The sequence below is a fragment of the Rhizophagus irregularis genome, chromosome 6, assembly GCF_026210795.1.
Source record: "Rhizophagus irregularis chromosome 6, complete sequence".
In the NCBI taxonomy this organism is placed as follows: Eukaryota; Fungi; Glomeromycota; class Glomeromycetes; order Glomerales; family Glomeraceae; genus Rhizophagus; species Rhizophagus irregularis.
Genome location: NC_089434.1, coordinates 5,481,363 through 5,497,773, shown reverse-complemented (window position 1 = coordinate 5,497,773; position 16,411 = coordinate 5,481,363). Strand labels below are relative to the sequence as shown.

Genomic DNA, 16,411 nt, shown 5'->3' with positions numbered 1-16,411 from the left:
AACCAATACAAAAACGATACAGATGGTACAATCAAATGGTGCAGATGGTACAAATGGTACAAAAAAATGGTGCAGCTGGTACAAAGAACAAACATTCGCACAAAATGTATCAGAATGATCAAATGATCTGTTCTTTAATTTTTTGAGTTTTTGTTCTTAAAGATGGATATTAAAAATAAAAAAAATACTTTTGGATTGAAAAACCGTTATGATATAATATTTAAACTTACATTTTTTGAGTAATTTTTCAGGTAAAAAAAAAAAAATTCACTAATATTTCTTTTAACCTTGAATTCCTTACAAAAACTTATAAAAAGTTAAAAACTTATAAAAAATTTATCTCAATAATAATGCAGCGATTTACCATCAATACAAGATTTTCCCGACGTCCCTCCATTTTTAATAATGATAATACGCCAAAACGATGCGAAACAGATATTGTCCGGTATTTACCCGTGGAAATATTAATTCAAATATTTAACAACGTGTTCCCGGTCGATTTGATGAGAATCGGAGATGATTTTGAAGATTTTATTATATTTTGTGAGATAGAAAGGATCATATTACGATTAACTTGTAGGAAATGGAACAATATAATTATTAATTTAATAAAACATGCAAATTTCGATATTTTCAAAATCAAAGTAAGTTTTATAATAAATAAATAAATTTATTTAATAATGATTCGTATTAAATTTTTTTTCATTTCGTTTATAGAAATGTAAATTGGGGTATGTCGTACCTCCTCCAAATTTAAAAAAACTCGAAATAACCGATAGTCGTTATTTGCATGCAAATAGCTGCGATCCGTACTCCCTTTATAATCCCTATAATTGGAGTTCTAGATTAGGAAGAAGCGATATTAATGAGTGGTTAATTAACAATAAACGATTGAACTGTTTGAAAGTACTCCACTTACGTGGTTGTGTGGACTTTACCGTGTGTGGGTATGTAAAATGTAATAGCATGCATGTATAAAATGACATTAAATTTTACGTGTTAAATTTTATTTTATTTTAGACTTACAAACCTGTATGAACAATTAATCGAACTTTCAATTGTGGACTGTCCGAAAAGTAAGAATTTTTTTTTTTTTTTTTAAGATAAAAAAAATATATAATTAATAAATATATAATTTTTTTTATTATAAATTTGTTTTAGTAACCGTAGAATCACTAAAATATATGCTAAAACATATGAAAAATTTGGAGACATTAACCATAAACACCGACAAATTTTTTTCGTCTGAAGTATATAAAACAATCAACCTGTTTTTACCGAAATTAAATAATCTGAGGTTGATAATACCTTGTCAATGTTGCATATCAAGTTCAAGACGGGACATCATAATTCAGATAACCGACTTGTCCTGTTTACCAACAATAATAAGTAATCTTACGATAAGTCAGAAAATACCTTCATATGATAATCATATATTTCATATTCTATCGTCGACACCACCGCCTAATTCATTAAGGCGGTTGGATGTTTCAAATTGTTTTTTCCTAAAGGATTTGTTCGACATAACACCAACATTAACCCATTTAACCGTGAGTTATCCATCATTTCCACGTAATGCGATAAAGTTACCCTCAACCCTCGAGTATTTAAATATTTCAGGCTACGTTCGTGACTCCCCTTATACCTCTGAATCAACAAATTTTTGCGATTATAGCAAAAAATGGATAGACATGTTTCCAGAGGATGCTCCTTCCCTTCATACATTAATATTACACCTTTACGCATCCCCAGAAAGACTTTTTTCCGCGATATTAAAATTTTCAAATACTATACGACATTTAGATTGTCGTATATTATTATCACATATGAGCGACATATGTATGTGCGAAAATCCCTGTCATCTCGGTAGACAACTTCACTTCAATATGATCCGTGAATTAAAAAATCTTAAAGAATTAAAATTCCATAGTCGACTAGAAAAAGATGAAATCGAAAATTTTCCGGTTTCTTTGAAAAAACTTTGGATAATTAATGTGTTCAATAATCGATCTTTAATCGATTTCGCTAATAGAAGAGGCATTGAGGTTTTAGAGCTTCATCAAATTTAATAATTTCATATATATACAATTTATTTTTTAATATCATTCTTTTATATTTTTTTTTTGTTTTTTTTTTTTAGTTATTATTAATTTTTAAAATCGTATTATGGAGCGAAAAATATTTTTCTTTCGAATAATTTTCTTTTTCTCATAATGTTTTTTTTTTCATAAAATATTTGTTTTTTTATGATGTATTTGACAGTAATAAAAATAATAAAGTATGGAATATTTTATTTTTTTTGGTATCCAAAAACTTAAAAAAAAACCCACTTGTTGAGTTAAAAGTATTCAATGTTCCAACAATTAAAATTATATCAAACTTTTGACTTTTGATCTTTTAAAGAATTTAAAATTTTATTCAAGTTTAAAATTAACGTATTAAATTCTATATTCATTTTATTATTCTAACGAAAAAAAAAATTTTTTTTTTTTTTTTTTTTGAGATGACTTTGTATTACTAACAGATCATTTACTACAGGGAATTCAATGTAGTTGTGTAGGAGCATCATTACTATTTTATTTCTTTTTTTTAGAACCATTGTCTTTTTTTCTCCTAAACTCCTCCTGAACTGAAATTTCTTTAATCTCTTTCCTTCAATAAATAAATTGAAAAGGATTAGAGAAAGAATATAGGAAACTAATAAAAATTCTAACAATATAATAAATCTTTTAATTTTATTTTGTTTTTATTTAAAAAGGGGGTAAGAAAGGGGAAGCACATCATCCACTCGTTGAAAGGATCTCAGCTTGTAAGATGGACCATTCATGAAAAGATCCTTACTACCATTCATGCCTCAATATTTCAACAATGTGGCATAAACATTTCAATCCAATTTTTATCTAAAATAGCTAAGATAACAATGATTTTGAAATATAGGTCATAAGTATCTGTTATAGTAATGTCAAAATAATATGTGAAAAAAATCACTTACGATGTTAACATAGGAGAGGATCATTATATGTTCAATGTCGAAAGCTGCCTTCTAATGCTAACTTGATTACGCGAAATTTAATTAAATAAAAAAAAATTGACATACAACTTGTTAGTCATAAAAATAAAAATATTCTCTTAAACGAATATATACCCCACGAAAGCCAAAATGCCGTAATTTCATCACGCATCATGACATATACTAGTAGTCTGGTACTAATAAGTCACCCATACTTTGAACATATCTTAATACAAAAAAAAATTGATTTAGATATTATTTGTTGTACAAAATTACGAAAAAAAAAAATCAAACTCACCACAAAAAGAAATTAGATTAACCAATATCTTTCTTATAAAAATTATAAGTCATCAAAATAACCTTCATGAATTCAAGATTATTATTTGTAAGGTTTGAAGAAGATGATGATAATGGATCAGGATGACTGGATCCATAAGAGACTGCGTCCTATGTAGTCCTGAGATATATCTTCACTAACAAAAAAAAATAATATGATACAATCAGTACGAATCATTTCATTCTCCGGAAATGTATGGTGAATCAGAGGTTCCAGTAAGTGTAGCTCAAATTATTACAATCACATCTAGACTAACAATTATATAGATGTTCAAAGTATGATAGGCCAGCCTCTGAGATAATATGTAACATATAAAATTGTATTGATATTAACATCTATACTTCATCACTCATAATGGACTCTGCCAAAATAAACATACTTACTAAAAAATATAAATTAAAACCTCTCTAAAAGTCGATGTAATTAAATAATGGCCGTTCACGTTCATATCCTTGTTCATTTGCCCAGAGACGTTCCATAATAATTGGGACAGTTGTTTTACACCACGTCCTACTAACCAAAAGACATGAATCAAGAGAATTTTATCTTGCAATTTTAAAATATAAAAAATATAAGTAAAATATGTTTATAGTTTGTAATAGTTGAAATTGTAATAAGAGATGCTTACCACAAAAATTTGATACTACAAAAATGTTCCTAATGATCCATGATCTAATAACAACAGTTATTGCGGCTGCTACGCGACCGCCTCCATTAGATCTAGTGAATAAGACAAAATTGGTATATACAAAAAGTTGCAATAAATAATTAAAAGATGCGTATTAATATTTAAAGTTTCTCACATTGCAGTGATTGCACCCCTTTCAAGTTTCAGCATACGTACTTTGAACGCCGCCAATAAAATCCGACAACGAATTTGAAAACTATGAGCCATTATATTCAGAATGTATCAATTTATCTTCATTAAACGAAACCTTCAATGCAAGTATAATTGATCCGTACGTGCAAAATATCTAAAATTAAAAGAACTTTGGTTAAAATAAATAGTTCATATATATATATATATTTACCAAAGAATGCTAAAATAAACATTACAGAAATACTTTCAATTACCTTTGTAAAATCTTATCTGGCATACCTTGGATCAAACCAAATTATGCATGGGTACTCCAATAGAAAATGATTTTTAAAATGATTTAAAAAATTATTTACGTGCTCATTTCGTAAACTATGACTTGTAAAAGCGGTACAATTATGGGATGACGACATTTTGAGTGGACAATCATCAAAACAAGCACCGAACCATATAGCACATGTGCGCATGTGCGTCAAGGAAAAATCATGCCATCATCAATTGCAGTTGCGACAAGAAAGCGCCTGAAATAAATGAAGATTTTTTAAATTTTTTTTTAAAAAATATTACATTTAAAAAAAAAAAAAGATCACTAAAAAATAAACTAGATCAACATATAAAATAGTTGAATTAAAGAACAAATTAATTACAATGTCTCCGTCAATAAGAACATGATCGTAAATTACAATAAGATTGTAGGAACTATTTCTAGCTTCTCTTATAATGGTTTCTGATTTTCCAAATTAAAAAATTGTTTTATTAACACATTTAAGTTTAAAAAATATACAACTTTTTTTTACTTACATATTATGTAGGAATTTAAAATCAATAATCTCACTTAATAAACAAATAACTTTAACTACAATTGCCACCTCCAAAAATATAAGCCCTTTCTTTAACTTAGAGACGAACTAATCAATATTAGAGATATGAAGTTATTAAAGATAATATTATTTATACGTATACAGAACTAAATAATAACACACACAGTAAATAATAATATAATAAATAAATTGTCTTTTATAAGACATTGACAATCTAGTATAATGACAACATTCGTTACGAATTTTCAGAGGAGATCTGTACCCCCTGACAAATAAATTTTTTTTTGAGATATAAATAATTAATATTTGAGTTAGTCTTTTCTTATGGTTAAAAAAAAAATACCTCTATTACTTATATATAAGCATATAATGTTCGGACGCATATATTCCCACAATTGAACGTATATATATAAGAACTTTTCATTTCTTTTTATCCATGTGCGAAAATTCTGGTGCTATGATTTAAAAAAATGGGATCGCATGTTAAAGTTACTTAATTGGATTGTATAATTATGCACGTTACCTTCATTAGGTAAAATACGTTAATCGCTTTTTTTAAAACTAATAAAAGTAGTTAATTTAATATTTTATTCTTAGATTCTATGGTTCTAAATAAATGGAGACAAAGGGGAACGAACATTAATTCATAAAATGAACGTAATATGAAATTTTTAGCATAAAGGAATCAAAGAAATCTTCTTTAAGGGGTATTTATTATATTGATTAATGAAAATTGATCTCTTTTATCTCTTTCAGATATAATTTTAACTCTGGAATATTATTTTGATAACTATTTCATATTTAAAAATTTTAGTACGAAGGAATTTTCGTGTTACATCAATTTCTTTGTTTTTCTTTAATCTTTATGATTTATGTTTTCCATGTTGATCAAATGATTACCCTCAAAAAGGCAAACTCTCGATCCTTTTTTAAATTGTGTTTTTTTCATAATCACCAATAAAAAATTAAAGAGAACATTTTTTTTTAAAAAAAATTTACTATCTTAGATCTTTATTGAAATAATAGAAATAACAATAGAACAAATAACAGGAATTTTCATACGGGTTATACAGGTATAAATACTATATAATATAATATAGAAAATACTTAAACTTAAAATATAAATTTATAAACATTTAAAAAATAAAAATATATATATGTGATATATATAATGTGATTGATATAAAATAAAATAATAAAAAAATAGAAAAAAAAAATGAATGAAATATTCCTGTTAACATAGATTTTATTGAAAGAGAAGTATTTTTAAATGGAGTTAAGATCGCGACTAATATACACGGCATGTTGGTGTATCGGTTTTGCAATTCCTGACAAATGTAAACTTTGTTCGGCCCTTTCGAATTGTTCGAACAACGGGGTTACTTCAGGGTTAATACACGTTGCTTCGATCCATGTGTAAATTGTTTGATAGACATCCTGAGCCGTTGGCCTAATGGATGGGTTCTGGCTTAAACATTTTTCCATTAGTTGTAAATAAACTAACGGAGCTCCGATTGGATATTGAGGCCTCAATCCTAGCTTAATATTTTGAATGAGTTGCCTGTCATGTGATCTGTCTTGATATGGTCGTGAACCGGTAGGTATCATCATCATCACCATGCCGAAGCTATAAATATCGGAAGCTTGTGATTTCCTACTTCCAGTGAAAACTTCTGGCGCAATAAATGGGACCACTCCAAAAACTCTTTCTTGAAAAGAATCTCCTGATAAACCTGTATCCGCGATTCTTGCATCTATAGTATTGGGATCTTGTTCAATCAAAATATTTCCACCATGTATGTTTCCGTGAATTAGACCGAATTCGTGGATTTTGAAAAGACCTTCTGAAACACTCAAAAGGATTTCGATTATGTCTCTCCAACAGAGGGCACCATTAAAATTATCAAGAAATGTATACAAATCTTCATGATCATAATATCGCATCACCATCATGATACGGGAAGTCCTTACATCTCTGGTAAAACCGAAGAAATCCGCAAGTGTTCCTTCTTGAAAACATCTATGATACCTGTATAACTTTTAATTAATAACAAAATTCTATGTTAATTAGTTTGTTAATTAAAAAAAGTATTGACAAAAAATTAAATTAAAACATTTTACTTGATTAAAAAATAAATTGTTTGCTTCAACATAATTGTGAAATTGTTTAAGGATTACACGGGTTGGTCCACTGTTGGTCCATGTCTCGTTTTTATCTAAAGAACCTTTTGGACCCTCTATCCATATTGCCGAATAATTCGACGTAAAAGCCCCCGCTTTCCCGGTATTACAGACGTGAGAGAGTTGATTAAAATCGATCCATTCGAGGTAATCCATTCCTCTTCTTGCATTTTTTTGGGTATATTTGATAAAATTATCAATTGCAGAATTCCCGCTGGTCCAATGTTTGAAGTTTTCTTCAAATCGTCTAACGTCACAATTTGTGCACCAAGATTGTGCTTCTCGTCTTTTAAAACAGACAGGGCACGTTCCGTAATCGGGTGGGTAATTTTCCATTTTAAGGGTGTATAATAAGGGGAATTATTATTTTTTAGAAGAAAAAATAATAAAGGTCAAGCACGCCAAAACGTAGGGTTTAAATAGCTATTTTTCCAATTAACAAATTATTTGGAATTATTGGAATTGTTTTATAATTCCGAAAACCGATAATCAATACCTTTTTTAATTTTTTCATTTCATAAAAATTGATGATGGTACAACTATATTAAAGATTTTAAAAATAGAATAATTAAATCGATAAAGCGCCAAAGTTCTAAAAGGATCATATTCTTTGTATGATTACAGATCAAACAAAAAAAAAATTTTTACCTTTTCTTTTTCATTTTCGTTAAAATTATCGATGATTTGATCACAAATTAATTCTTCATTTTTGGTAAATTATCAAAAACATAGATGGGAACACAGCATCTTGCAAATAAATTAATTTCGAAATATTCATTATAATATATTTAGGCATTTAGTGGGAAAATCTTAATAAATTTCTGCGGTTAATGACCATAACCTATCAGCTATAGTGTAATTATTATTTGTTTATTATTAATCATGTTGCGAATGTTTGCATTACAAAAAGTTCTATCAAATCAAAAAACATTAATAATTATAATTATATGTCGATTTGTGTGATTTGTGTTATTTGTGCGACAAATCAACGATCTGCACATAAAGACGAAAAGATGAAGATTTAAAATTTCATGTATATATGTATATATATATATTTATTTAATTATACGTTTTTTAAGAGAAGTATTAATATATTAACATATTCTTTTTTTTTAAGTCACTAAATGTCTTCGTATAATTCGTATTAATAACGAACATGATTTTTGTCGTTTGATTTTAGGTCAACAATTCACAAGATTAGTTCTATTATTATTCGTCCCTTTTGTAGAATTTCATTACTTGAAAAGGTTGAATGTAACATACTTTAACGATCTTTAGCGTTATTTTACGTAATTTATTTCTACGCCAGAACAAATAAATGAAACTTTATTCAATATAACTAGGAAGATCCGCTATCGATAAAAAAAATAATTAATTTCTACGCCAGATGAAACTTTTTTCAGTATAACGAAAAAGGAATTTCATTGAGAATCCGCTATCGATAAAAAATATTTTCAGTGACCATATGAACTTTTTTAATTGATACATTTCAATGTTTTCGGTGACCATTTGGACTTTTTTAATTGATTCATTTCAATGTTTTAAGTTAGGAAGTTTTAAATTCGTGTGAATTTTTTTTTAAAAAAAATGATTTTTTGAAAAAAAAAAAAATCAATATTCCGTTCGGTTCACAAATGATCATGTGTGATAAATCAATAATGTTTTTGGGTAATTCTTTTTGAAAGACAATAACGTTTGCAACGTGTACCACAGAACTAAATTCTCATTCGATGTTCTATATATAAACAAATATGCATAGAAAGAAGTGTACAAAGCTGATTTCATGCAAGTCAAAAAAAAAAGAATCATGTAGTCTACATGAATAACTATATAAAAGTTTAGATTTTAAATTATTTAATATACTTATAATTTATTTATCCACTTAACAATCTTAACATTAATCCATTTAACGGAGGATGGCGGAGATAAAAGATAATTTTAACCATATATAATATATTTAATTGTATGCAGATCTGTGCTACAAATTTTATTCACTTCGTTATGATAGTAAAAGTACTGTAAAGAAAAAATTTCAAAATTTCGTAATTAATTTCTAAGATCAATTGAACCTATATGACGGATGTCGGATTGTTCGAAATGTTTGAAATTATTAAAAAAACACTAATTACATAACTATATCAACAAGTCTTTTGATTTTCTAGCGTTTCCATTATGAAGATGAATTACGAAATTGCTGCTGTCATGATCTCTTTGCGCGTTATAGCATGTATCCTGCAGGTCCACCACTAACACAATGACTAATGCATTTTATCGCATGATTCATCACACGACGCCTTTGTTCTTTTTTCTTTTTTTTTTCTTCCAAATTCTTCTTCCAATAACTCATTTAATAATTTTTTTTTATTGTTACTTTATCATAAATTACATAATTCAATCAACAAATAATAATATATAATTTTTTTTTTTTTACAAAAATAAATAAAATTAAAATTCAATATTCAATATAAATCTTATATTATTTCAAAGTTATATTTTAAAAATTTTTAATTCAAACAAAATCAAATAAAGTCATTTGTCGAAGATTGTCAGAAAGACACTTTGTCATTGGATAGTTATTATGGGTCCCATAATATTGGGAAGTTTCATCAATTTCCCAACATATTATTTCTTGTTCGTAATTATTATGTTGTATGAACAAAATTGGTTAAAATTTGTTTTCCACGAAATTTTTCACAAGCAAATTTTCTAGTTATACGCCAGTTTGCAGGGTTCTTCCCCGAAAAAATCAATCAATTTGACCAGTTTGGTAATTAATTCCGTGGGCATCTTGATTAGGGTCAATTAGGGTCAGGGGCTTAGCGGGAATTCTTTAATATACTAGTAATAAAAAAAATGTCTATCAAAGATAATCATTGAAGATTTAAAAATAGAAAACCTAGATAAGCATTCCCAATTGAGCGATGAAAAGCAAAATTTATATAATACGAATCATTAATTCATTGGTTCAACCAAGATGATTATATCCATAAAATTTTTGATTGACAAAAATTTTATCCGTTTTAAAAAGTTGATTTGGGGGCTGTGGCATACACACTAGCGTTGAATAAATAAATCCCTTTATAAATTAACTATTCTACATTTCTTTTTCCACACAAATCAAAATTTTATTATTTACACATTCAAATAATTCAAATAATTCAAAAATGAAAAAACGATTTATAATTATTATGATTAAGAAAACTTTTAAGAAAAACTTTATAATTAAGAAAAATTTTCTGATTAAGAAGAATTTTATGATCATAGAAAAATCATTCTATGATATGATTAAGAAGAAGAATTTTATGATTAAGAAAAATTTTATATTTATGAAAAATTTCATGATCCTAAGATTTTTTAAGATTAATAATTAAAGCTTTTAATTATGATACATTTTTTGAATATTTAATTATACGGAATTTAAAAAGGACATTAAAAAACCTTTTTAAATTCCGTATAATATTAGAGAAGGTGCCAGAAAGGTTAATATTTGTTTAAATATTTATTTGATTTTAATGATTTTTTAATATATGTATATAATCTAACATTTTTTTTTTTTAGTGGATAATCTCCTCTTTCTGGCTCCCTGATAAATTGAAATCATTATGGAATCTTAATTTTCATTTCATGTATTCATTTATTTTATGGATTTCTTTTTTACTTTTTTGATTTTTTTCATTTCGTGTATTCTTTTATTTTATAGATTTCTTTATCATGTATTATTTATTTTTCATGTATTCATTTATTTTATTATTAATTATTTTTCATTTCGTGTATTCATTTATTTTATAAATTTTCCTTTTTTTATTTTTATTTGTACTTTTATTTTTTAATAAAATTTGTGCGACCTTGAAACATATTTAACTTCGTCCGCTATTGGAATTAATTGCGCCAATACGCCTCAAAATCTTTTGCCACGACTTTACGCTCGTATTTAATCTTTATATCTTTATTTGGGCTTAGACATTGGGTACATTTTGTGGAACAGCAAAAATCAATGTACAAATAACGAACGGGAAGAATTTTTATGATTTTTTCTTTATAAAAGATTGAGCAAATTATCACGTGAAATTTTACACGTTATGATTTTAACTGTTTACTTCCACATCATCAAAGTAAAAGATTTTGACTTGAACGTTAATCTCAAGATCAATCGAGCTTTGGTTCGTACTTCAAAAGGTATCGTGTAAACTAGTATCAAAGATTAATTAATATCTCAAACGCAAAAAATTTATCAAAGTAATGAATAAAATAAAATAAATACCTTGAAATAATACTTGTAACAAAATATTAGGTAATTGACTTTAATTCCCTTCCCAATTTCTTTATTATTCTAACTTATAATTAAAAGAGATGGGTTTAATTATATAAATAATACTCGTTAAACTATCATTTGTGGATTTACCTTTTTTTTCTCTATTCATTCTGAGATGGTGAGCGTCTTCCTTTAGAATTATCAAAAATGTAAGAAATTTCGTAATATATCGCTCGTAATTATGAATCTCTTACACTGCAGGCTATAATTGAACGTTATAAATAAATAAAGGAAATATCAACATATATACTATCTTCAGATCTGGATTCTCGTGAAATTTGAAACTAATAAAAAAAATTTGAACAATTAGAATATTAAAAAATTATATAGTTTCATAATGTTTTGCGTAATATTTCATTGATTTTTTTCTTTTATATTAATTATTATTTTTTTATTTAAAAAAGTATACTAACTTCATTCTCGAGTTTCCTTTAATTGTTTATAACGTTCAATTATTGACCTGAACTGTAAGAGAAACTTAAAAAGAAGAGCAAAATGGAACGAGAATGTGAATATTTTAAATAATTCTATTATTATATTCTCGTTAGAAACTTTTGTTATTTAAAAACAAATTGGAGAAGGAAATAATTGTATAATTATATTTTTTAAAGAAAGGAATTATGAAAGGAAGGAAACTTGGAATTACAAAAAAAAAGAGAAATTGTCGTGAACTCGAGTCGAATAAAAAAAAATTGGATACTTTATTGTATGATCACGTGAGTGGACAGAGAAAACAAATAATATTTTCGTTTCCAAATCCCAATGTTAAAACATTTTTCTCTCAAAGACGTCATTTCTCATGAAATCGAACTATTTTTTATAAATTATCACTCGCTCAATTACTAAAAAAATTCATTAACCATTTTGTTTCATATTTTATTACAGTAATCAACAACATTGGATTTTTACATATAGAGTAATTAAACATTTGTAGAAATGAACCGTAAAAAACAAATTAATATTAAAAAGGCTAAATTAAATCTAATCATTTTAATAATTTCCCTGTATTTCCCTGTGAGGAAAAAAAAAAGAACTTGTAAAAATTCCTAATTCTATTTCTAAAAAGGAAAATTCGAAGACAATGAACCAAAATATATGGATTATATTTAGTGTTTCGTAATCCAAGTTTTTAAAATAAGGAAAATTTTATTGTTGATATTGGTATCATATGGATCATATGGTAAATTTAGAAAAAATGTAGCCTGATATCCACCGTTTAATTATCTTTAATAGAGAGATTGACGTTCTGTGTGCAAATATTTTCGCCAAGAATGTTGGAATTGACGATGTTGAAATTTGGGTTGATAAAGGATACGACTCCTTTCTGCTCATTATATACATTTTACTAAACTTTGCATAAAGGCCACAAAGTTCTCTCCGTGATTCCATTCATCAAAAATATCATCCAAAGCAAAGAGAGCAATTTTCATTATATGCCGATAATCTGATGCGGTAATTACATTTAAATGTCCTAATTTATTAATTTATTTAAAAAAAAATGTTGTTGTTACTATTGTTGTTATTATTGTTGTTGTTGCTGCTTCCACAATTGCAGCTTCGTCCTTATAAAAGGTGGACGAAAATTTGTAGTGGCTGTGGTGAATGATGAATTAATAGAGATTGACGTTCTTTGATGTGCAAATATTTTCGCCAAGAACGTTAGAGTTGATGATGTTGAAATTTGTTTTGATAAAAGGAATGTTTGTAATTGCTGTTGTTATTACTATTGTTGTTACTATTGCTGTTGTCATTGTTGCTGCTGCTGCTACCACCGGTGTTGTATTTGTTGCTGTGGTGGCAGTTACAATTGCAGCTATTATTGCTTCGTCCTTATAAAAAAGTGGACGAAAATTTGTAGTGACTGTGGTGAATGATGAGTTAATAATAACTGTGATAGTTGTTAAAACTGTAATAAAAGTTTTTTTTTTTTATTTTAATAAATGTGATTTTATTTATATTGTTTTATTATTATATTTATTTATTATTATTCACGGTTATTTACGAAATTATTTAAAATAATAAATTATGGGATCAATGAGTTGATCTGACCAGTAAGAGAGTTCCCAGGTTCGAAATCTAGAATAAACACCTATCACGATTGCGTAATAACATGTTATTTTTGACTTAATCAATCGGCAAATCGGTCAAAAGTTATCCGAATGAATAAGGTTAAAAATAAGCCACGGTAGTGGCTTTATTTGGCCAATCATTTTACCTGCAAATTATCCTATCAAAAGAAATAAAGATAATGTTTAACAAAAGCTTTTTATTATTATTATTATTTTACTGTTCGGATATTATTCGTTCCTTTTTTTAGTTTTTATGTAAACATTGTTAACCTACAGGATGAGTTAAAAAAAAAAATGATTGACAGGATTTAAAAAACTCCGTAAAATTAATTATCTAAATATTAACAAAAAAAGAAAATCATTATCACAAATACAGAAATCTTTTAAATATTAATAAATATTAACAGTTAATAATAAATTAACAATAATATTTGAAAATTACTATTGTATAACTATTATAAAAAAAATTTTTTTACACGTGCTCTTTTTGGAAAAACACTTTTTTTTTTTGTAGTAGTATTAATAGTTTCATTTCTTGCCAATAAAATTCAATCATTACTAAATTTATTATATTCAGTAAAAATGCCTATTAACCGCAGCATTCTATTTAAATTCACATGATTTCGGGAATAAATATTTACTTTTGTCTCACCTATCAAGAAGAAAATGATTCGCAACCGGTTCGCTGGCTTTTATAATAGTTTTTTTTATTTAAATAAAGACCCTCAAGTTTCTTATCCAATTTACGTCTTTTTAAAAATTACCATGGGAAACGTAAAATCAAATCTCAAAAGCAGAGGAATATTAACAAGTTCTTCTAAAAAATATACTAAAAAACGAAATGAACTCCAACAAATTGAACAATCTGAACAGCCTGTGCAACCTGAGGAACCAAAGGAACCAACGTATCATTTATCAAATCATGGTAACGATGATATTGATAGACAACATTTTAATCATTTTTTTAGAAAACATTTATTTCAAAATAATTTTTCTGCTCCTATTGAGGAGAAATTAATTCAAGGAAGATGTAAAGTATTGGATACTGGGTAAGTTAAATGAATATACTTTGATGGCTATACTACGCGCATAAATTTTTTTTAATTTTATATTTCAAGATGTGGTCCAGGTACATGGTTGTTAGATTTAGCGACTAAATATGAGAATTCAAGATTTTTCGGAATTGATATAAAACCAGTATATCCAATTGAAGTAAGTAATACGTTAAAATAACGATACTTATACCACTAAAGAAAGTAATATAATAAATTAATAAATGCTCTATTTGTATACGTATATGCTTAATAGATAAAACCTAAGAATTTAGAGTTTTATGAAGCGGATATCCTCAATAATTTACCATTTCCCGACAATGAATTTGACTTCGTTCATCAAGAAATCATGGCTCTTATAATTAAAAAGGTTGAATGGCCCCGTGTGATCTCTGAACTAATCAGGTATAAAAAAATTGAATTTTTCTTTTTTTTAAATAAAAAATTTTTTTTTTAAAAAAAAGAAATAAATGTTCAAAAATTGGCTAATCGATTAATTGAACCTATTTTACAGAATAACGAGGCCAGGTGGGTTTATCGAAATTGTTGAATATATTTCACCTGATAAGAATGGTCCGGTGATGACTGAAATGTACGACACACGTAAGTTAAAAATTTCATATTAAATATATATATATATATATATAAAAATTAAAAGTTGGTACTAACATATATGCTTATGTATAATTATAGATACGAAAATGTGTTCAGAACGTGATATTGATACAAGTTTAACTCCTCATCTCGACAAAATAATTTTATCTCATCCACTTATAACAAAAGTTAATAAAGATATAAAGACTTTTATCATTGGACCGAACGGTGGCGGAGCTGGTACAACAATTTTAGACATATTATTAACTTTTAATATCTCAGATAGCGCAACCGAAAACATATCTAGATTTCTAGAAATTACTAAAGAAGAATATACGAACAAAATCGCTAAAATTAACGAAGAATTGGTAAATACTAAGCCTGAACTTAGTGTTTGTAGATTTTGGGCTCAAAAAAATCAATCCTTTATCAGAATGGTTTAATTATTTTTTTTTTTCTTAACAAGCCATTATACATTTCCTTATCAGAATGGTTTTATTTTATAAATACTTTCATTTTTATTATCTTTGTTTTTTTTTTTGAAATATTTTTCATTTTTTATTCTTACTTTTTTATCTCGTTATTTTATGTATTCTATATTCAATTGAGTTAAAGTTTAAATAAATATTATTATTTTATTTGTTATTCTTAAACCATTTTTTTGTTATTTTTTAAAAAAGTGTAACAAATAGATAAACAACGTGGTGGTCAGTATAGATTGTTTACTTTGTGTAAGTTTATGCAGATGAACATATCTAACGTAATTGTTATTAATGCATTGTCAATTTGTCATCATAATAATGAATTCTTTCTTTTCTTCTTTCTTTAATGCTCTCGGTATACAGTCTACAAGTGCAGTTGATCCCACTTTTTCATAACAGATAATGACTTTTAGTTAAAGTTACTTTTTAACCGCCTATATCCTGGGATTGGGTGACGTTCATTAATAGGACTACATTTTCTTTTGCATTTTTTTACTTGTTGATAGAGTTTCATCCTTTGATAAAAAAATATTTTTTTTTTTTCAAAAATATTGAAAAGTTCTAATAGGCCCATATCACGTCAATATGTCGCACTTTAATTTTTGCACCAATCAGAATTATAATATATACATGTATATATATGTATATTTTTTTTATTAACGCTCGAACAAAAGATATATGTTTCTATTTTCTAAGCATTGCACGGCTTTTAAGGAATATTCGGAGTAAAAATTAG

At 26.7% G+C, this 16,411-nt stretch overlaps 6 protein-coding genes across 7 annotated transcripts; 3 read left to right on the top strand and 3 right to left on the bottom strand.

Annotated features, from left to right (window-relative positions):
• Nucleotides 1–350: 350 nt before the first annotated feature.
• On the top strand, nt 351–2,069 carry OCT59_026816 (uncharacterized protein; the record flags this gene model as incomplete). Of its 2 annotated transcripts, XM_066143467.1 has the most annotated exons (5): nt 406–445; nt 553–644; nt 718–947; nt 1,021–1,076; nt 1,162–2,069. In XM_066143467.1, the coding sequence occupies 5 exons, from the start codon at nt 406–408 to the stop codon at nt 2,067–2,069; spliced, it is 1,326 nt and encodes a 441-aa protein (XP_065992983.1). The 2 variants fall into 2 exon arrangements, with proteins under 2 accessions (XP_065992982.1, XP_065992983.1); XM_066143466.1 differs by having other exon boundaries at nt 351–644.
• A 1,138-nt stretch (nt 2,070–3,207) lies between these two features.
• OCT59_026815 (uncharacterized protein) lies at nt 3,208–4,242 on the bottom strand (the record flags this gene model as incomplete). The annotated part of the gene is made up of 6 exons (XM_066143465.1): nt 3,208–3,236; nt 3,309–3,340; nt 3,436–3,483; nt 3,731–3,893; nt 3,976–4,067; nt 4,151–4,242. 6 exons carry the CDS (start codon nt 4,240–4,242, stop codon nt 3,208–3,210), a joined length of 456 nt encoding a protein of 151 aa, XP_065992981.1.
• A 627-nt stretch (nt 4,243–4,869) lies between these two features.
• OCT59_026814 (uncharacterized protein) lies at nt 4,870–5,514 on the bottom strand (the record flags this gene model as incomplete). Its single annotated transcript, XM_066143464.1, has 5 exons — nt 4,870–4,891; nt 4,966–5,072; nt 5,150–5,199; nt 5,329–5,440; nt 5,509–5,514. The coding sequence occupies 5 exons, from the start codon at nt 5,512–5,514 to the stop codon at nt 4,870–4,872; spliced, it is 297 nt and encodes a 98-aa protein (XP_065992980.1).
• Nucleotides 5,515–6,251: 737 nt separating this feature from the next.
• On the bottom strand, nt 6,252–7,502 carry OCT59_026813 (uncharacterized protein; the record flags this gene model as incomplete). Its single annotated transcript, XM_025311080.1, has 2 exons — nt 6,252–7,022; nt 7,107–7,502. The coding sequence occupies 2 exons, from the start codon at nt 7,500–7,502 to the stop codon at nt 6,252–6,254; spliced, it is 1,167 nt and encodes a 388-aa protein (XP_025175264.1).
• A 5,474-nt stretch (nt 7,503–12,976) lies between these two features.
• OCT59_026812 (uncharacterized protein) lies at nt 12,977–13,314 on the top strand (the record flags this gene model as incomplete). Its single annotated transcript, XM_025318793.2, has 2 exons — nt 12,977–13,050; nt 13,134–13,314. The coding sequence occupies 2 exons, from the start codon at nt 12,977–12,979 to the stop codon at nt 13,312–13,314; spliced, it is 255 nt and encodes an 84-aa protein (XP_025175265.2).
• Nucleotides 13,315–14,312: 998 nt separating this feature from the next.
• Nucleotides 14,313–15,636, top strand: OCT59_026811 (uncharacterized protein; the record flags this gene model as incomplete). The annotated part of the gene is made up of 5 exons (XM_025309396.2): nt 14,313–14,596; nt 14,666–14,759; nt 14,856–15,004; nt 15,114–15,202; nt 15,293–15,636. 5 exons carry the CDS (start codon nt 14,313–14,315, stop codon nt 15,634–15,636), a joined length of 960 nt encoding a protein of 319 aa, XP_025175266.2.
• Nucleotides 15,637–16,411: the final 775 nt, after the last annotated feature.